At 40.2% G+C, this 22,448-nt stretch overlaps 1 protein-coding gene across 1 annotated transcript in view; it reads right to left on the bottom strand.

The window, feature by feature from the left end:
• The window catches only part of CLVS1 (clavesin 1), a 103,675-nt gene extending 89,948 nt beyond the window's left edge, over nt 1-13,727 (bottom strand). Inside the window, exons 1-2 of the mRNA XM_035319195.1 lie at nt 13,249-13,727; nt 3,344-3,965 (exon numbers count right to left, since the gene is read on the bottom strand). Of these exons, the coding sequence (XP_035175086.1) occupies nt 3,344-3,732 (389 nt within the window). The 5' untranslated portion in view covers nt 3,733-3,965; nt 13,249-13,727. The remainder of the gene's footprint in view (nt 1-3,343; nt 3,966-13,248) is intronic.
• Nucleotides 13,728-22,448: the final 8,721 nt, after the last annotated feature.

The raw sequence follows: 22,448 nt of genomic DNA, 5'->3' as shown, positions 1-22,448 counted from the left end.
TCTGAGCTGAACATGAGCTCAAAATATGACAGAGTAGCTAAGAAAACAGTGGCAATCTTGTACCTAAAAGGAGGGAATTACTAAAGAGAAATGTGAGATGGTGCAACCACATGATGTTTTCTTAGTGAGTTTGTAATCAGTTCATCCATCAGCACATTAACAACAATATTAAAATGATAGGAAAGGACCAGAAAAGAATGATGCAGAATATTAGCAACCTGAAAATATTCCTAAATCTGAGAGTAAATCAATTCCATCTATTTAAGCTTTGGCAGCACAAATATATTGCAAAATGTTAAGCTAGGTGGTACTTTGCAGTACATTGTCTTTATTTTGTTGACTGCCCACAAATATTTTCTTACCCTGTGGACAATACAATGGTAGTTTTGCCCTCAAGGAAAAGGACGTTAGCTGTTTTACATTCAGCGTGGTCAAAAGTGAATGTGAGGACCACTGCTGTAGAGTAGCTAATTTACTAACGTGTTGCCTGAGAGTAACTTCACTATATTGCAGCATCCTCAGTGAATTCAAAAGTAGGTTAAAAGATTAGATGGTTAGGACACAAAAGTGGAAACATGGGAAGCTGACATATTTTTGTGGTCTATTCATATTAACAACGTCCGGTAGCTAGAAGCTGAAGCTAGAAACACTGATACTGGAAACTAAAAGCTAGTTTCCTAAAGATATTAGATCTATCAATTGCATTCTTGAAGTTAATAATAGTGTGTTTCTAAAAGCTCATGCAGAGGTTTTGTCTTTGATAGAGGAATTCTCTTAAAAATATGTTGGATCTGGTTTATCCAAGCAGTGACGTTACACAAATAATGACATTTCCTTTAAAAAAATCAATAAATTTGTAAGAAATGCCTGCCTAGCATGTGGTCCATATACCCACCATATTCCCAGGGGTGTAAATGATATAAATGTCTGGGCTGAAAATCAGTTTACAGATTCAAGCAATGCTGATATTAAGGATTTTTTATTTTTATTTTTATTTTTTTTTAAATTAGCATTCCTTTATGAATCATCCCTTTTAAATTATGCTTTAATGATAAAGAAAGAGAAGTCACAACCAGTTGGAAATGAGACTAAAGTTTGGAAAAGCATGCTGAAGGCTGAGCTCTTACTCTTGCTTGTCAGCATCATAACATCAGATGAGTTGGTTGCACTAATCTTCAGGCAAAATCTAAACTTGTAAACATCTTGTCATCACTGAAGACATATCCATAGAAAAGTTGTCCACGAAATGTTTGTTAGATATAAACAATGGCCCCTTTTTACTTTTTGAAACAAATATGCACGTGCATTTTTTCAGGTCAATAATCTGTTTTTCTGCTGCTTAATAGGATATCACGCTCATCATTTCAAGTTCCTTAACATCTTTTACTCTTATTGATGTCTTTAGGCAATAAAGAAGGAGGAGATCATACCTCTGCTTTCTTAGAGATCAAATCCTGTTCCTAATTAATACTCAAAGCACTCCTTTTGCAGACCTCAAACTCACAAGTTGCAGTGATACAAAAGCTGACAAAAATGACAATTCTTGTCATTTGAATCCAGACAACAGTTGAATTTCAGTGGAATAAGTGAGGTAGAATTTGCATGGGATTTTTACTCAAGAAAGTATATCCTATGACAATAGCCTTGGCCTTTCTTTGTTGAAAGTTAAAATTATGTTTTAGGAAACAAGGTATCTTTGGTTTTGCATACATGCACATACACACGTGGAAACATGGACTTTAAGAAAACTTGAGCCAAAATCTGGCAAGAATCAATTTTCTGTCCAAATCCCTGTGCAGGAGCCTTTGACAGAAGCATTCTCAACTTTCCCAGAGCAGGACCCGATGGACAAGGTTAATCATATGGATTAATTTTGTTGAGGGATCAGAAACCTGAAGCCAGCTCCGTATAATACCTAAATCCCTTAATACAACCAGCAGAGCCACAATGCTTCTGTCCTCTAAAGCTGATGCTTTCTATTACTTCAAGATACCTGCTTATTCATCTTTCTTTTCAGCCCAAGTGCTAAAGGAAGGGTTTTGTGGTTGGAAGAAAGCCAAGCTCACAGTTCACAAAGTCAGGCCTCATTGTACGCAGTAGGACTTTTATCACTGGCTTCAGTTCTGGATTTCACCAAATATAAAAAACTATGTTTTTGTACATCTATTTGCTTGATCTATGCATGGAAAGAAAAATGGAAGCAGTTCTGAACAGTTTTCTCAGGGACATGAAAGGTTTACCCAGAAAACAATGAACATGAAAAATTGCAGGCACATGTTCATTAATAATTTCTGTAATGAAAATGCAAAGCCCTAATCTATTGACTCCTAAGGATGAAAGACACTTTCACGGGCAACTTTAGACTGCACCAAGGCAAAATTCTACCTGGAAATCATCAGAATTTTTGATGCTCAAGACCTGAATCTGATTTTTTTCTTTGCTCTCATTTTTATTAAAGATCAGCAGAACACCTGGCAATCACAACAGCTGAATGAACTTCTTCATCTTACTATGAATGCAGGGAAAATGGAATGGAATAACTTCTGACAAAGGGAGCAATGTGAGCATGATATTTGGGTAAAATCATCTTTTCTCTGTATTTATATCACTTCAAATAGGTAGTGAAAGCTGTTTAATCATATTAACATTTAAGAATAGAATTTTATAATAATGAACAGGAGATATCTTAGTTCATTCTCTGTAAGTAAATGTCCTGAAAAGAAAATATACTTTACATGAATCTCACATTTATCAAACTAACAAGCTTACACTAACCAGAGTGTGTAGAAATTATGATACAAATTGAGAAAATCTGATAACAGAGGTTATAATTCCGCAATCATTAAAACAAAAAAATATCTGTTCAGTATTCTGAAGATAAATATGGTTATTTCCTGCTGCACCAGAAGAGCTAGGAGAGCCACCATATGTTTCAAGACATTTGCTTTCTGTCAACCTGTTAAACTAATCTATGATATTACTGAAGCAATTATATCATATATAATATTATATAAGATTTATAATTATATAATATTTATAGCAAGCCAACACTATCTGACCAAAAAAAATGAAGTTTTTATAGAAACAAAACAAAACAAAACAATTAAACAAACAAAAAACTATGAACTACTCATTTGATACTATGATATACTTTTGGCTCTGAATGAGATTACATCTGATGAATGAGAGGTGATCAGGTCAGGTAAAAGTTTTAGTGAAATGGACTCATTGTTACCAAATATTTTACTGATGGCTTTGCTTCTTTATGTATGGTCACAAATATTCATTTACAAGTTGAGTGTTTAAGTGCATGTAAAAAGATAAGGACACTATCTACATTTACCTACTCTGATCCCAGTTGGCTGCAAAAAGCAGAAGAATCTTCCTGCCACAGTGGTCACGATTTTCCAGCACTCCTGGAAACCCATCAGTCAGAGCCCGTTTGATTCCTGGATCATCAGCCTTGAAGTTTTTGAACATATCCAGATTTAATTGGCGGTACTGGAAGTACTGAGCCAGCAGTCTGAAGGCCTCCGTTTGGTGAAACTTCCTGGCTCGGAGAAATCTCAAGATGAAGGCGTCATCTGTACGTAAAAACCCAATGTCAGGCCTCGTGATGATCATGTCCCTGACTTGCTGGATATCCTGATGCAAAATGTCTGGGTTTTCATTCAGTTCCAGGCGGGCTTTTTCTATAGTCTCTGGACTAAGTCCAGCTTGTAAATGGGTCATCTCTGCAAAAATCTGTTTTCCAAATCCTTAACTTCAGATATTTTAGTGGAAGTGCTGATCCCATTCAACAAATGGTCTGCTGTGAGCGTGAGCCATTCAGAAGCTTTTTGCTATCACACTGATACCTAACAAATGAAAGCGAAGGGCTTTTCTTATTCCTGCAGAAAGAGTAGCAGGCAGTTCATATGTTGTATAATCCATCCAAAGGAAAGTGTTGTTTATTCCATCACTTTCTAAAAGAAAGAGCAAATATATAAAAGGAAGATTAAGTATGTATATAAAGATTATACAAATATGTTTCTGAACTTTATATAACCATAAAAGTGTTTTGTAGGCTTCATATGTAAGAGGATAACAACCAGATAATTTCAGAATCGGTGCAATTAAGATAAGACAGACACTGACAACTTGAATGTATATATTTAAGCTTTCAGAAGGGCAGTCTGGTTCATTAACAATTATATATTTTATCACCTTAGTATTAGAATACGTTTTGCAAAGTTGTTGTCTAAAAGTATGGGAGTTCCAGCTTTCCATAACTTCAAGTCCAAGATGACAAAAGCAAAATTTATAATAATTGTTTCCAACCCATAACAGAAGCAACATTTCAGCTTCCTAAATATGCAGATTTATACTCATCATAAGAAGTCTAACAACTTGTTTGACTTGATTTTATCAGCTGTACTGTCAGCTTGTAGCTTTCCTTGAATTAGCTCCTGAGTTGTTCATAAAACTGTTAAAAAATAAAACAAAACTCCACCAACATCACTGGTGTTGGTTAAACATCACTGAAAATATTTCCCATTGAAAGTTACTACAGCTTCATGGGAAATGTCCCATAAATAAAGTGTTTGACGAATCTAATTTTACAGGGTTGGTGTTTTAGCTGCAAAGAGATATATTTTACGTCAAATTCTTGTTTTCAGTACCTTGTAGCTTTCTTGAATATTTAGTTTTGAATTTCATTTTCTTTTTCATTCTGTACTTTACCTAGAATTTGTTTTTATGAGTGTTAGAAGTGATGCTTATGCTGTTATGTATGAGCAAAATGGTACAGTGAATCTCTTACATTTCAGTGACATAATTAGCAAGAGGCTGTCATCGAAGTCTGTGTAGTTACACTTGTGTGAAATAAGATCAAGGTCTGTTCCAATGTGAAATGTGCATGAAGAAAGATCAAGATCCATCCAATTTTTCAGCCTTCACAAAAACAGACAAGCAAACAAAATAAAACAAAAACCACTGCCTAACAGATTTATCTCTCTCTCTAATTTCTGAAAAAGATAATTTGGTTTTAAAAATTAAAAGGGAATCCCTGAGTGAAAGACATGCTTTATTTTATTTGAAGAAAGCTGTTTGGAAAATTATGAATTATTTATAGCACAAACACTGTTTCACTCTGCTGCTCTCCTCGATTCACTGTTCTCATATCAAACCAAGGGGACAGCAGCAGCCAGGACACTTCCTAGATGGGAGTGCTCAAAGTTACACTGCAGGTTGTGGAAGTTAATCAGAACAAGGGAAACCCAAGTTCCCTGTTCTGTGAACTTGCATGTCATTGATACAGACTACACTTTAGATGCCACAACTGCTCCTCCAGGATAAGATCCCTAAATTTGAATTCAGAGTGTTTCTGCATATTTGCTTAAAGGACATTTGCGGCGACAGGTAAGATAAAATGTCCCCAAGCTTTTCTTTCAACAGCAATGTGCAGTTGACTTCCCTGTGGGTGAGTTTGCTCAAGGGTAGTTTGCTCAACGGGAGTTTGCTAAGCAGCCTCTTTCAGTATTTGCTGTGGAGCTGGAGATATGTAGAGCTACCTGCAGGGCAGAGTACCTGATGATTCAGCATCAGCCTGGGAAAACTTAGGAAAAGACAAAGACAGGAGGAAAGAAGGCTGCCTGTCTTTGACAAGTCACCACAGAGTGTGAAAGACTCCAGAAAAACACACCCTGAAGTCTCGAGGGCGTAATCTATGGCTGCAGGTTACTCAATTCCTAAAGAAATATGGGTTGTATTAAAGATGGGTTACATGCATAAAAAATAATGCTTTCCTCCTGCCTTTATTAGACCAAATTAAGATAACTCTGCTGGTTTCAACAGAATTCTGCTGATGTAAAATTAATGTAGGGCTTTGGAAAATCAGGCCAATAATCTGTGCTTTAGATCTCAAATTAATGGTGGCATTAGCACTTTATTGCATAAATCATGTTTTGAGTTAGAATTGCCTCCACAGAGCTAGTTAGGTGTGCTAAAGTATGACACTGTCACGGGGGGCACCTGGCTGCACTCGAGGGTGTTCAGCAGAGGAGGGGTGGAAGCAAGGAGCCCATCTGGGGTCTGTGTCAGCTCTGGCTCATTCATTATGAATTTGAACACCTTTGGAACTACTGTGACTTGTGGCAGTTAAATGTGACCTCAGCGGTTTCACCCATTTTGTGAGAGTTTATGGGCGTAAAAAACATCCCTTGCTCTGCTCCTTTTCAGACTCACATCTCCTCCGAGATACTTCTTTGGAAATAAGGCAAATTCCTGAAAGGTCAGGCTGCTCCAGAAGGAAACAGGGATAGACCAAGGTGGGAAAGTCTGTCCCTTTGGATCTCCACATAGGGTTCCCAATCAGTTAGTGTCAAAAATGATGCTACATATTATCATTAAATTTTCTAATGTTTTTACCTCATTTAAATGGATTAGCACCCTTCATCCCCAGAATGATCCCAAGGTGAGAGAGTTAAGGTCCTCCCCTGACAGACTTTGCTGCCAAAAAGCAATTTACAAATATTCTCTCTAACAAAAGAAACATTCTAAAATGTATTTCAAAGTTTTCTGGGGGTGAGTTGAGCCACAGGGATGGGATACAGAATCTATAGATTATTCTAATTATTAGCTGAAACACCCTTTGCACTAAAATGCTTTACTGGCATAATGTTATGTATTTCAAAATAATCCAAAATGTCTATGAACAGTATTGTCACTGTCTGAATCATAACACAAATCATGAGGTTAGTAATCCTGTCTAGCACCATCGACTTCAAGGAGTTTGATTTATATCTGTGGATGACTTACTTCCCCCCCTGCTTACCTTGGCAATAAATTTAATGCTCCATAGCTACCCAGTTTAATTGTCACTGTGCTTTCTCAAATGGTACTGATTTATCCTGATTCCCAAAGGTATAGCAGAAGCACCTTCTCCATTTTCATCTCCTCCCACACATGGCAGTATCTCCTCGTCTGGTGTTGTGTATAGCTCTAATCCATCTGCCAGTTTTTCAGGTATTTACATCTTTGTTCTGCTTTTTTTTTTTTTTTTTTTTTTCACAAAAAAAATAAAAGGTGGGCCTCTTTTTTTTTTTTTTTTTTTTTTTTTTTTCTCCTATTTTGCTACGTGTTGGCACACTAGACTCTTTGTTATAGTCTCAACAGCTGCTTTTCTGTGTTGTGACTCTTTGTTCCCAAGGGACTATTTGCTTTCCTAATGTCTTTTCACAGCCACTTACAATAAATCATCCCTTCAAAGGAACAAACCCGAGCTTTAAACAAGGAAAAATAATTAACAGAGGTATGAAACACAACTTATTAATACAGTAAAAAAAGGAGGGGAATTTTTTTACCAGAATTGTGGTGTCATATATGATTACAGCTTATTCATTTTTTTGTCACAAGAGAATGACAAGGGACAGAGAGTGGCTATAGGATAAGTAAAATACTAAAAGTAGGATATGGTCTTCAGACAAACAAACAGCTTATATATTTTTTCCTGACCATCAAAAATAAGTCTTGGTTGATAATAAAATTTATAACAATACTTAATTAACTAAAATGAAAATAATATTTTAAGAATGCATATTTAGCACTTTCTGTTCAAAGATCTTAACATGTTTAACACTCTCTCTTCAATGACAGCTTCTGGTCATCATTCAACACCTATCTGCTCTACAGCTGGAAAATTGGCCAAACCTGTCCTCAATTAAGATGATACTTGTCTGGACCATTTTGTTCTTGCCCACTTTGCAGTCTCTGTAATACCATTTGCCCCTTGAAGGATTGTCCTCATGTCCATTTGGCCCTTCCTCATACATTTAAATTCCAGACAGATTTTAGGGGCCTCTGTCTAATGAGAGTTTTCTCTTCAGTCCAAAGCTACACACCATGTGAACTTCATTACTGCAGCTTTCAGATGGGGAAGACACTGGGCTTTGATCCTCACCTGGTGTTAATAGTCATCATTGTTATGATTTGTTTCATTATATAATTCCTAGCTCCTAGCATTCATACAGGTATTAGCTCTTAAAATCGTGCAAGAAAAGAAGGGAGTGGGCAAGGAGGGCGGGAAAAAGGTAGCCTAGAATTATTTCATTTCAGAGTGTCGGTGTCATCTCATTACATTGCTTTCTAAAAAATATTTTGATGTTAACTGTGGAAAACATCTCTGGGCTATGTTCTGCTTAGCAGGGATTTCTTCATAAGGGCAGGGACGGATGGATCCATAGCTGCACTCGTAGGAATGGCTCCTATGGCCCTTTGTGGTCTTGGGTACTTTAGCAGGAACCCAAACTGGAGATAGAGTGCTCAGGTACAGAAAGAGATGTAGCCTGGCTCCATGAAATAATTTCAAAAGAGGGGTGAGAAAATCTGACTCTCTCTTGTCCTTGGCTGCAGGATCCTGGCATCCACCACAGCTCATGGGGAGAAGTACAGCCCTGAGTGATTTGCCTGCAGTCACAGAGGACACATTTCACAGAGTTGGGAACAAGGCATACATCTCCTGAGCAGCAAGCCTACATGTTAACATCTGGGCAGCCTTTCCAGAATACTCTGCATCATGCAAAAAATATGAAACCACATTACACACTAGGAAATAAGGAGGTAGACTGCAATGTTCCCTGTTTCCCCAGTGTAAGGAGAAGCTTCAATGGCCCAATCAGGACCCCAAAAGTGTATAATTTCTTTATGCTTTTGGCAAGAGCTACCCCCCTATGGGGGACCCCAGCAGGCCTGTTTCACTTCCCAATTCCATAGCCTGACTGCCACTCAGACTATGGATGTCTCCTACAGCCCTTCCCTAAGGGATGGGATTTTCCCAGTGAACCTAAATGAGTTAAACATTGCAAGCCTTTCGCCTTCAAGACCTCGAGTTCCAGTAAACCTTTGCTAGGGAAATATTACTCCTCTTCAATATGAAAATAGGAAACATTTCTGACTCTAACAGCTGTGTGGGGAGTTTGATGTTTTCTCACACTTTCCTGGGTTGTGATCTCCTTGCTCAGGTGCAAAGCCTAACATTTCCTTCAATCCAGTAAAAACAATACATCATACATCCCTACGCCCCTCATATTACAGTCTTTTTGTCAGCTTGAGTCAGTTACGGGTTACCCTTGGGCCACATCTATCTGTCCAACAGTGGTAATTTAGCCATGGCTCAGCACAAAACATGGCAGCAGCTCAAGTGAACCTTGTAGCTCCCTGCACAGTAAGTAGGGCAGGCATGTCTGCAGCACTGACCTGCAGCTGCCCTGCTGCTGCTGCAAGCTGATGGGCATCAGGAGAGACTGACAAGGTTGTCTGTTAGATGTGAAATAAACAGGTTGCCTATCTTTTGACACAAAATTTGCAAAGTTATTGTCAGCCTGAATATTAAGGAAATAGGACTACAAGCTGAGCAGGGAAACTCAGATAACCTGTAAATAAATAAATAAATAAAAAGCAAAATAACTGTGAACTAAATGTTTTTACTTCTATCTTTCTCCAGATCATTATTTTAAAGTTTTACATACTTATCAGCCACAGATAAACTGTAAACTCCCATGGGAATGTGATGCCTGACCTGTGGAACGTCAAACAAGCAACAGGCTATGTGGGACTTCCACATCAGTCATGAACTGGAAGTGTCACCATGGAAAAAGCATCCTGGCCACTAATGGACAAAGAAGTCACTCTTCCAGGTGTATAGAAACTCCCTTCAACAGAAATTATCAGCAGTACGTAAAGCATGAATTCTGACCCCCAAGCATGATAATTAAGCTGTGTGTAGAAATCTGATAGTACGGGATGATAACAGCGGTTCCTGAAAACCCCTGTGCACTGTAGTAGTTGTATTATGTCATCTACACAAAGATATACAGAAGAAGGAACAAAAAACATACAAATATATAATCAAGATATTTAGTTCTACATCTTTAATAACATGAGGTTTATCTGATTTTATGGGGCTTTTGCTACACATTATAAAAAAAAAAAAAAAAAAAAAAAAAAAAAAAAAACATGCTCTTTTAAAAATATTAAACGAAATCATTATGTATTATTGCCCTGTCGGTGGCAAACAGAGGGAGAAAATAAAGGAAGGGAGGCAGGGGCAAAGAGGATGAAAGGAAAGAAAAAGAGGCAAAGAGGATGCAAGGAGAGAAAAAAGGTGGAAAGAAGAATAGAATGGAGGAAGGGAGGAAGGGAGGGAGTGAGGAAAAAAGGGAGGGAGGGAGGGAGGGAGGGAGGGAGGGAGGGAGGGAGGGAGGAAGGAAGGAAGGAAGGAAGGAAGGAAGGAAGGAAGGAAGGAAGGGAAGGAAGGAAGGAAGGAAGGAAGGAAGGAAGGAAGGAAGGAAGGAATTTCTGCACCTAGGAATTCACACAATTTTCCTGTGTTTTTCTCTTCCACTCCTATTCAAGTCTGAGCACAAACACAGCTATCTGCACGTTTCTCCCACCATTGTCAAAATGAAGTTTAATGTAATTTGATAATACTTTGTGTGTTCATTTTCTCAGTGGAGCAACATATTAGACTTAAGGACTTTCTTTCTACAAATATTACCAAGAGAAAACAAACAAACAAACAAACAAACAATAAACTGTTTTTGGAAATTCTTAGACTAAATCCTAGGAGCAGTGGTTATATTAAGGGGTAAAGGACTTATAACCATCTGCCAAAAGCTTTATGAACTTCTGTTCACTGAACTTCCCCCTTTATAAAAGACTGATGTTTCCACCTGTTTTTACTTGTAGGATCTATTGTAGGATCTAATGTCACATCTTGTCTGTGTATGTGCCAGACACCACAGCAATGGGCTGTGAGAGAATATAATATTTATTTATTTATTTATTTATTTTGTGAAACAATAGTACTAATACTTCAGTCATTGCACACCTAAATTAAAAACTGCAGAAGTTTACAGTCCTAGTTTGATGGAAATATTCTCCGTCATTTTATGAGGATGATCATTTGTATTTTAACTGACATGGTCCTCTTTTGGAAGACAAGGAGGTTGTTGTTACATGTTTCAATGAAACACCTTCTGTGTTCAAAGCACACAGAGCTTAAAGAATTATGGTTCAATGTGATTGGGCTGATTCTGCAGTCCCTTTATTGCCAAACTCAGTTGCACTGCTTACTCTGCTACTCAGCAGCACTCGGTGCTACTCAGTATAAGAGTATCTGGTCTCTGCACCAGATTTTGTCAGAAATTATGAGATAATAAGAATGGCAAGGTTCTTAGAACAGGTTACATTATTGTTTCTTGTTTTGCATATGCGTTACAAGTATTTAGAAACTACTCAATAGTTTTCAAAGGTGGATGAGTCAACAAAATTTTTAAGACAAGCAGCAACATTCTATAGCAGATACATATCAGACCCGATTATGCTGACAACATAAACTGTCCCTGCAAACTTCATGCTGGGATACAGACTACAAAGCAGGGAAACATCTATAAGGTTATCTGACTTATCACTATATAAGAAAGAAAATCCTTACCTTTGCTATGCAACACTTGACATAATACTGTTACATAATATGTCATTTAGATGTTGGCATTGCATTAACTTTTATTACAGAAGAAAATCCGTGTTATCATCTGATTACTCAGAAAGCACATGAAAGCAGCCTTTCTGTAATTTAATTTTTCCTTCCAAATATGATCCAGTCACTGTTTAGTGATGGACAATGACTAGCCATCTGCTCCTTAACTTCATTATTCCTGGAGCTTTTTTAGATTTAGGAATCAGCATTTTGAAAGGGAAAGCTCTTTTCTTCCTCTGACCTTCTTCAACCCCCCTCCGCTCCCACCAGGATTAAACCACTGCAGACAGAATTAAAGTCAAGCCAGCAGCATGCATGGGGTTTCTCCAGCAGTTATTTGGTTTATGTTTATTTTCTGCACGAAGCCATCCCTGAACACACTCACTGCTTGCAGAGACCACAACTTAATTCTTGACTTCCTCCAGCACAGGATCCATGGGGGTAGACATGATTCACCCTACTTCTTCCCTGCGCACATTACTCATTGCTGTTTGCCTTTGGGAAAGCAGAACATTTGACTGACCCTGCAGTCTCCCTCCCCTTAATCTCTCACCCCCCCCTCTGGGCTGAATGTACCTGGTCAAAGCAGGCATCAATTTGCTGAGAAGCAGACAGGTATCTGCTTGTGTTTGGCAAGCTCCTGTCTGCAGTTAGCTGGGGTCTCTACTTGATGACTTAACTCCCAGCTTTAACCCTTGCCCCTCCATCATCCTCACATCTCATCTGCTCTGAAATTGGATCTAGACTTTCCCTTCCAACTTGTACTCTTTCCCCTGCTTCCCCAGGCTGGTGATGGAGAAGGAAGGCAGGAGGGGCAGATGGGGCAGGAAAGAAAGGAACGGGGGGAAACTGGGGCAGGGGGGAAAGGAGGCAGAAGAGCAGAGCAGGGAGGAGAGTACACAGGAGAAGAAGAAGCAGGAAGGCAGGAGGCAGAGAGGCAGGGCAAGGAGAACAGGAGGCAGAAGAGAAAGGGTAGGTAGGAGGTAAGAAGCAGGGAATGGAAGAAAAGCAGGGGAGGTAAGGGAAGTAGGGCAGGCAGGGGAAGTAGGACAGTTAGGGAAGGCAGGCATCAGGGAAAGGAAGAGAGGCAGGACAGACATTGAGCTGGGGAAAGAGGGAGGCAGAGAGCACCGAGGCAGGACAGACAGGAGAGGCAGGGAGCAGGGGAAGGAGGCAGGGAGGGAGCAGGCCAGGTATGAGGTGGGGGGGGCAGGGACCAGGGAGTCAAGGCAAGCAAGAGAGTCAAAGTCAGAGAGAAAGGTAGGAGGGGTAGAGAAGGGTAGGAGGGGTAGGAGGGGTAGAGAAGGGTAGGAGGGGTAGGAGGGGTAGGAAGGGTAGGAGGGGTAATAAGGGTAGGAAGGGTAAGAAGGGTAGGAAGTGTAGGAAGAGTAGGAAGGGTAGGAAGGGTAGGAAGTCAGGGAGAAGGGTAGGCAAGGAGTGGGCAGCAGTTAAGAGCAGGGCAGGCAGGAGCAGGCAGGAGCAGGCAGGGACAGGCAGGGACAAGCAGGGGAAGGCAGGGGCAGGTAGGGACAGGCAGGGGAAGGCAGGGGCAGGCAGGAGCAGTGCAGGCAGGAGCAGGCAGGGCTCGGCCCCCGCCCGCAGCGCGGCCGGAGCTGTCCTCCCGGCGGGTGCTGAAACGCCGCAGCCCGGGCCCGGCGGTGCGGGGAAGGGGGGGACGGGATCGCGGCGAGCCGCCCTGCCGCAAACCGAGAAAAGACAAATCCAAATACCTGCACAGAGCCAGGCAGCCTGCCGCCGGGAGGGTTTGGGTTTTGTTTTTGTGTTTTTTTATCCCCCTGTAGGTGTCCTTGCTGTTGAGCTGGGTGGGTGAGCAAGATCTCCCGGCTCCCAGGTTCAGGCTCAGATCTCTCTAGAAAACTGTGAATGAGCGAGCGCCAGCTCCACGGGGCTATGATTTTTTTTTTTTTTTTTTTTTTTTTTTTTTTTTTGGTAGGAGGCGTGTGCACCAAAGCCTGGGTCCTTTCACTCGGCGTCTGCCGTCCCCCTGGGTCCTAAGCCCTCCTGCCGCCCGCCCGGCTGCCTCCCGGCGCTCCCAGGCTGCGGGCTCGGCGCTCCGCCACCGCCGGGGGAGTGGTGACAAAGGAGCCGCGGGCTGCCGACGGCCGGGAAAGCGGCAGCACAGCCGGTCAGTGCGAGCTTAGCAGTGTGGGCTTTCTCCTGGTGACATGGTCTTCGCCGCCTTTATTTCGCGCATCGCCTCTTTCCCGGGGAAAGTCGGGGAGAGCGCAACCTCCTGCGATATTTACAGCAGCCACAGAAAGGGTAATCTGCATGAATTATAGATGGGCTGCCGTAATGAACATGGCAGCCTGGGTTTAAGAAAGAAGTTCGTCTGGGTCAGACTACAGGTACACCTAGCTCAGGGCACTGTCACCAACAGCAGCAACAGTGAATGTCCAGTGAAGAATATGGAAACGGGACAAGGTTCCCCCCTGCACTCTCCCAGCCCCTCTCCCAGATATTTTAAACTCAGGTACTCCCCCATCAATGTGCCTGTGTTTTTAGGATCAATTTCTCCTTGATCTTTCCCAGTGTCTCCTACTACACCTTTAAATTTCTGAATCATCCTTCCATAATATCCTTTGACAAAGAGCTCCACAGGTCATCTGCCTACTGCAAAAACAACCACCTATTTTGTACAGAGATCTGTAAGCTTTAGTTAATATTGTAGAAAGTATAGGAGAGGGGAACTTCTCTCCTCTTATTTGATCCTGAAAATCTCTTTCTGTATGAGCGTCTTAAAACCTATGCTAGGAAGCTGTACTTGAAAGACTTGAGGTGACTAAATGGCCTTGGCACACTAACCTCACACTCCACTGCTCATATCAACACAGTAAGACCTACCGATGGTAAGAGCAAAATGCATTTCTTCCTCTGCTGTCCCTGAACATTGTGGAGTATAGTTCTTGGGAAGTGATGGATTAAAGTCAGCTGACTCAGTCTCTGCTTTGGACAGAACGCCTGTGTGAGTTGCTGAAGGATCTCATACAGTGAAGAACTGGGTGATAAAAGAGCAATACTGATAAAGGTATGGAACAACTTTTGCATAAGAAATGACTAAGCAGAGTAGGATTCTTCAGAATGGAAAAAAAAATATGAGTAAGCATGGATATAATAGTGGTCTAGTTTCTCTCATCATTTAATAAGAATTATTAACATTAGAAAATTAAACAGGAGAAATATCTCCCTATTGTTTCCAGTTCAAGGAGTAGGAGAAATGAAACTCACTACGTCTAGCTTCAAAATTATCCAAACAAATCTACCCATGTTTCTTCACAAAATATTTAGTGATTCAATAGAACTAATTTCTAAAGGAGTTCAGGCTTCAGAAAATTGTTGGACACATCCATGGAAGAAGAATCCACTAGAAGCTGTTTATCATGAAGTCATGACCTCTGGCTCAGGGAGTCCCTGCTCCACAAACTGTTGAAGGTTGGGATGGTTTTTGGAAAGAATACTTACATCCTTGCAATGCCCTTATTCCTTGCCTTAGCCATCCACTGCTGATCACTGCTGGAGATAGGCACTAGGCTAGATGGACCTTTGATATGACCCAGTGGTGGTTGCTCTTGGATTCTTATATACAAAGTAGGCTTTGAAACTATGAATGCAGCAGGAGCACTGCCAGCTTTGTTTTTGCTTGAAAGGGGGAAAGCCTATGGTTTTGTTCTATTTGAAAGAGCGTATATCCAGTCAGAATCACTTGCTTTTAGGGAAAGTTCCACAATATTCATGAGCGAAGGCAAAAGGAATTTGCTGGGAAGATCCCTTGTGCTTTTAGAATGATTTGCATGCACAACCACTAATTTAACCCTCAGCATGTTTAAAAACAGCGTACAAGGCATTTACATCCTGTGGCCCAATCACATTGACTGCAAGAGGTAAAGCAGCAGCTCAAAGGCAGAGAGCTCAAAACTCTCAAAAGAGAGACCATTTGTCCCAGCACTTGAGGGGAGATTGTTTCCAGCCCCAGGGAAGTTAGTAGTCAGTTAGTAAGTAGTCTCATTAGATCATTATTTTCTGCATAGAGATCAGTTTGAAAATAAAATAATATGTGCTCTGTTTTCGTCATTCTGTTGCAGGCTTCCACTCTTGCACATATGATAAAGATTAATGTACTAGCTACTGTAACTATGCAGTACTTCCTTGGGAATTGTTAATAACATTAAATAGAATGAACACAACTCTATAAACCAACTGCCTTAGGCAGTCAAATGTGTTGGCTCTTAAGTGCCGAATTTGATGTATGCTTAATACTGGGGGATTTCATGTTTTTATTTGTTTTGTTAATTGAAAGTATTGTTTTTTGTGCCCTCCCTTTAGTACTGCTGTTAGGTGACCAGTGCCTGCTGATCCATGGGTTGAGTGGCATGTAGCACAATGCTATGGTAGAAGTAAGTCTCTAAACATATTACTGCAGGGCCTCATATTGATCCCACTGCAAATATTCTCAGGTTTCTTTCTCATCACTGCTTCATTACTTTCTCATCACTTTCTGCAAAGACTACTTTGTACTCAAGAGCATGCTTCAGGTCTAATTTTTTTGTACTGTCCCCATCATTACACTTAAACTGAAATTATGTTGTCGTGAACAAGTATGTGGAAGGTAAAAATCCTTCAGTTTCATAACCATTTCTGGGACATAAGAAACCCCCTTGCTGATGTGCACAAGATGGAGCTGCATCCCACTCTCATTTGCAGAGTTGAATATGCAGAGCTAAGGGAAGAAAAATGCACTAGTTTGTCACTGAAGGCATTAGAACTGACTGAATACCCAAAGGAAACAGATCAATGTATAAGGGGAAGGATATTTTATACAGCACCTTCTGAGCATAAAACAGTACTTTGATACTAAATGTATTCTAACCTAGCCTTCCCTATCACCACACATTGATTCTCTGTTTTAATTAAGTGCAGTGAAATAACAAACTTTGAAAGAGAATATATTTTTTCAGCACTAGTGAAAAGGGCCCATGTACATGAACTAATAAGGAAGCCATAGAAAGGTAGAGCTTCTCCATGGTCTAAATAAGATTAACAATTTCTTCTGGATCTGCTCTGTTTAGAGCAAAACATTCAATCTCTCAGTGACATTAGACACAGCCTCCTGTTGTCTTCTTGGACTCCCAAGAAGTGCCATGAAGCTAGGGGCTAGCTTGCATACTTTAGCAGTCCTGATGTTATACTCTCCATCATGTAATGCACACAGCCATTGAAAGATTTTGATTAATTGAATAATCAAAGAACTAGAAACAAATTTTCATTCTGCTTTCATATTAGAATACAGATATATTTCTACATCAAATTAAAATATTTTGATATTCATCCTCTAATAAGGTTAGTGTTTGTGAATGGTGTGCATATATAAGGAGGGGAAGAGATCTTTACCATAATTCAGTACCTCTAGTGTATCTAGTGTAATTCGTGTTTCCGACATGATTTCTCCAATATTTAAAATGTTCTTTCCATCTTGTGAATAAAGAATTTACGAATAACAAAGTATGGAATGTCCCTGCATCTTTAAATTTTCTTTTATGAAGAATTTGCAGCAAGTTTCTAAAATTAACAGTCAATTTTAATAATTAATTGGGAGCTCATTCTTTCTCCCTAATCTACAATTACCATCTGGTTTTATTTCCTTTGAAAGAAACTGCATTGAAAGCCCCAGTAGGTTAAAAAATAATAATGCTAAAACTGCTTAGACCCAATAAATCATTATTCTTAAGGGAGAAGTAACTCTTACATCACAGTTCAGAAGGATTCATGTTATAAGTCCTCCCAGGTTTCCTGAGCCTTTAAATTATTTAAAACTTCATACCCAGGAATGCAGAACATATGCAAATGGATTGTTGGTATGTTTTATTTAATGAGAAGGGTCCACGTTTTGCCTTTTTTACTCTTGATGGAGAGAATTCACTCTTTTGCTGAATTCATGCAATTGCTGCTATCTAGATAGTATATAACTGGGAAATGAGCATGTAGAAGGGTGAAGCTGAAATGTTCCCAGCTTCATGGAAAATCCAGGAGCCACCACAGAGCTGGAGACCAGCGGCAGAAGTTAGGTAAAGTCAAACTCTCAAGGTTGTGACCCAGAATTTCACCCCTTAGCTGTTCCCTAAGGTATAAACCCCACAGCAGGCTTATCAGGGGTTGTAAAGTTTCTGGTGTATGTCCAGGCTGAAGCAGCTTGGTAGCAAAGATCAGGCAGCACTCAGAAAACTACAAGTGTCTCTCTGAAGGCCTTTGGGTGTTGGACGTGCTGACTTAAGTCCAGATGTGCTGTTTAAGTCAGGTATGGATTTAGCCTCATATCTGTAGTGGGTTTAACTTGGCAGCACTGACCATGTTGAATTTAGTGAGATGCCTGTGACTTAAATTGTCAGGGGACCTGCTTCAGACTGAGTTCAGTTACTCACAATGTCAGAGCTACTCTGTCTAAACAATGATGACCCTCTCTTGCTAAACAGCTGAGTGTCTGTTTGCAGAGCGAAATAAATTACATCATATTTTGCATTGGCAGAACCTAAATGATTTGATGTAACTTTTGAAGAATAGCACAGTAAAACTTAGCCTTACTGCATACGAAACTAGAGATCAGAGCTAACTTCCACCTGATCCAGGTATAAGACAACCAAAGGATTGTCAGGCAAGACAAAAAAAGACTTATGCAAGACAACCACAAAGTTGCTAAGTCCATCAAGAAGGTTTAGGAGGCTGTTACAGAATTAATTCAAGAAAGTCTACTTCTGAAAAAATCTGGCTGCTTGCTGGTGCTGTGCTATGCTGGGATCATTTTGCACATAAACACTTCAGCTTGAATTCTAACATACTGGTCACAGATATTTGCTAAATGCTTAAAATATGTATGCTGTTTACTGTTAATTCTCATGTGTGTTAAATTCAGGGTTCTTTAACTTCACAAGGTCTGTTGTATATTTTCCTCAAATTGCAACTTGCTTCTATGCATCTGTCCAAAATAGCTTTAACTGTTGAGCTCAAAGTGCAAGACAATATCTTCTGAAGTGATAAAAAATGATTTAAAGGTTGGGAGTTTGACAGCAACAGTTAGAGAGAGGGGAAATGATAGGATGTTATCATCTGATTGCTTAGTTTGTTACGTGATGATTTATTTCTAGAATGTTTTAAAATGAATGATGTACATAGATACAAGCAGCTTTGGATAGGAATAACATAAATCAGAAACAGTAATAATGACTGTGAGCTGTTGTATGTGTAAACAAGCATATGTGCAATATAAATTCAATTATATGAATGTCACTGAGGATATAGAATAATTTCACATTTGTGTCTCTGAATAACTGCAGAGATTTTTGTTGGAAATAAAAACAGATGGAGGACATGATCTTGTTCTTGATAGCTGAAGTCTATCTGCTGAAAACTGAAATATATAAATGCATATGCATACTTATACAAAAATAGAGACAAGCACTATGGCTGTAATACTAGAAAAATATAGATCAACAACCCTACTGGCTTTGGTGGAGGTGTCCCAGTTTACACCAGCCAGCCCAGTGATACCTGTATGTATGTAAAACATCTATTACACTGGTCCACAGTCTGACGTTTTACGTTACCACTTCATACAATAAAGTAAAGGATGCAACAATCTGCTGAAAATACTCTGTAGTACAGTTTTATCCATCCTGGGATGCAGTGCTGAAATCGGGGTCTAAAAAACATCAACATCATCTTGCAAACACCAGGTATGCTTTAATGTTATCGGGGAGTCCCAGCACAATCCACCTAGAATATGTTATCAAGCAGAGGAGTATACAGCAACCAGGCACTTTTTAACAGGCGGGAGGCTTTTTGGTTGTCATAGCTGGTGAGTCCCTAGGGAGGTGAGGCGGCTGCCATCCTGATTCCCAATATATGCTGATTCAGTCATTAAAATGTGCATTCATCTTCCTTCTCCCAAGACCTAGCTGTGCACAGCAGGTTTAACTAAATTGCCAATAAGAAAGCCTCTTAAATCATCTGTAGTCTTGACTGGCAACCTCACAAGCAGATGCAGCAACTGATCCTAAGGCAAATGGAGCCTGTTCAGCAACAGATTTGCACTTCTATGTATACCAGCTAGTTTTGTGGGGTTTTGCATTGTTTTTTCTATTTATTTATTTATTTTTTCTGTAATCATTGATGAGCAAGTACATTGAAGCTAGAGGGAGGAGGGGCAGAGGAAGAGTGAGAAAAGCAGTTGGGAAGGGGAAGGTGAGACTAGTGAAAAATTCTCATTACCTTGTTTGCACCCATACCCTCTCTGCTGTAGGATAAAAGGAACAACCCCTTCCCTTAAGTGCTCCTAGCTTCAGGGTAGGGAAAACTTAATCAGCTTGTTCTCATGCAGCATGAACCTGCAGGAGGGCTGGCTGGAGAAGTGCCAAGAGCTGTCACTTCACACATTCTGAGAAATCTCCCCCTTTGGCTGAGATTTTAATGGCTCTGGGACAAGGCTGTGTCTGTGGGGGGAGGGGGGTGGGGGGGGGGGGGGGGGGGAGAGAATGTCACTCTTCCCTGTCTCATATACTACAGCAAATACCTATATTTCCCTATGTGGATACATAAAAGGTAGTTTCAGTAATTGTTTGCAAAAGTGTTAGAAAGCAGGACAGATTCTGGCAGCAAGCCTGTTCTGTCAGCTATTGTTGGAGTCTCTATCACAGCTGCCAAATCATCTTCAGAGAGGCACAAAGCCCTGGAAACTCTTTAACCAGGTGTTCAAGCTCAATTATTGCCTAACTAACTGGGTAGAGCTAGCCTCGCTTCCCCCTTAGTGAAAGATCATGATTTAACTTTGGGCTGTGATTCCCCAGAAAGGACTGCGGATGGCCCTTCCTGATAATGGAGCTGCATTCAATGCTATGGAAGAGCACAGCAGTTTGCTCTGCACTAATGCTAAGGTTAGAGTATCGGTCTGTCGCTCTTCCTATGATGTGGTGCACACTACGAGTGCATTGGGCAGGAATTTCAAAATAGCCATTAAACTGAGTTGGCTGTTCCCATGTATTGATCTCTCATTGCAGTTCAGAGGCTCACTGAGTCCTGCCATTGAATGCATAGTGCCACCAGCCTGCAGCACCCTTCAGGAAGTGTCAGGCACTCTGCATGGGTGAAAAAACAGATGACAGAGTGGCTCAGCACGGGCACTTCTGTGCCACAAAGATGCTGTCTCTCTCACCCTCATGTTTTTATTTATTTATTTATTTATTTTCCCATGAAACTGCAGAATAATGTGAAGAAATGGCAAGTGATTACTTGTCCTAGATTTTGCTGAAAACAGTGTGCTTCTCAGCATCTCTGAAAAGCTACAGGCCTATATAGAACATGGGGAGCAATAGCCAGGCATGTAAGACTCAAAACATATTTAAAAACAAATCCCTGCTTGAAATCCAAACTAATTTCCATAATTATGTATGACTGTGAGAGCTGGAAAACATTAAAAAATTCAAAAGAAATTCAATGTCTTCAAAAAGAACTGCTCGGGGAGTTCAGAGAGAGATACACTAGCAAAGAGGTACAAATTGCCAGCTGGTTACTTGTCTCTAGCAGTCTCAAAAGGAAGACAAGAACTTTAGCTCCCAAAAAAAGACTCCACTCTAAGCCACAGAGAGGGAGACAACAGGTGAAATATATGTGAGCAAAAGAGGCCTCATTAAGGACATTTGTTGGTATAATTTGGTGCCCAAGTGACGAAAGCATCAATAGCTGACAGCAGTTAGGGAAAAAATTATTTTGCCTCTTTTGCCCCATCTTTAGTGTTAAAAGACTTGTTGTGTTCATATTTGGAGAAAATACTTCTGCAGACCAGAAATTAGCACTGTATTTCTGAATGTCCTGTTATTAAAGTTCTCCAAATACAATGGCAGATCACTGTAAACCTTGCAGAAACTAAACAACAAGAACAAACTCCAGTAACTTCATTTTATTTTCTATAACTATAGTTCTATACCAAGTTGTCTAAAAAATCACTGACACCCAGAACTTGAATTGGATATGTATTTTTATATAAAGAATAGATAACTTGTTAAAAATAGCATATTGCCTAAAGAGTAATTGATTTAAACCAAGAAGTTGGTGCTTGGCTGTTACACAACAAATCAGGGACTGAGGGTTTTCTCTGGGTCCATTTTGGTAAAGAATGTAAATAGAGGATTCTAAGGAAACTGAGATCCATCTTAAAGCAAGTTTGCTTTCTTCCATATTTTCACAGCTAAATTTCTTATTTTCTGTTGGTTATAATGCTTTTCCAATTTTCAGCCCAAATGTATTTGATGTTGTCTCTGCTTATTTTTGTTTGTTTGTTTTCCTTAACTTTGCCCTTCTGGGAGACAGGAGACCTACCAAACACAATGTCTATTTATAAAAAAACGATCAAGTTGCTAGGTAATTTTATTATTTTTATGCTGAGAAAGGTAGTTCTGGGGGGGCAGGTCTTTGTTGTGTAAAGGGCGTGCACCGTCTAGGGCCAATGAATCCAGAAGTCATGGCACAGCACTGTGCAGGGACCCAATCCAGGCCCACAGGCTGGAAAATGATGTTTGCATGGCTAGATTGCCTTTGTATTCACAAAGAAGGAAATTCTTGTCTCCAGCTCTGTGAAAATCCCAGTAGCCAATTTGACATCTGTTCCCACCTGAAATTGTCCTTTTCAAATAAGGGAAATAGATATTTCACAATTTCTGTTGAGTCTAACACAGGGACACAAATGCAACCCAGGCTCTACTGGGTATATATGGAAAGGTATTTTCCAGTTGTGGTGTTTGCTTTTTTCATGACCACACTGCATTGGTGGATCACAATCCTCCTGAAATCAGCAAGTGCCCCCAGGTCTTCCTCCTTCTCTGTCATTTTCAACTGAAACTCCCAATTTGCAGAAGTTCACGTTACA

This window comes from Oxyura jamaicensis, chromosome 2 (genome assembly GCF_011077185.1).
Source record: "Oxyura jamaicensis isolate SHBP4307 breed ruddy duck chromosome 2, BPBGC_Ojam_1.0, whole genome shotgun sequence".
NCBI lineage: Eukaryota > Metazoa > Chordata > Aves > Anseriformes > Anatidae > Oxyura > Oxyura jamaicensis.
This window is presented reverse-complemented; position numbering and strand designations above follow the sequence as displayed.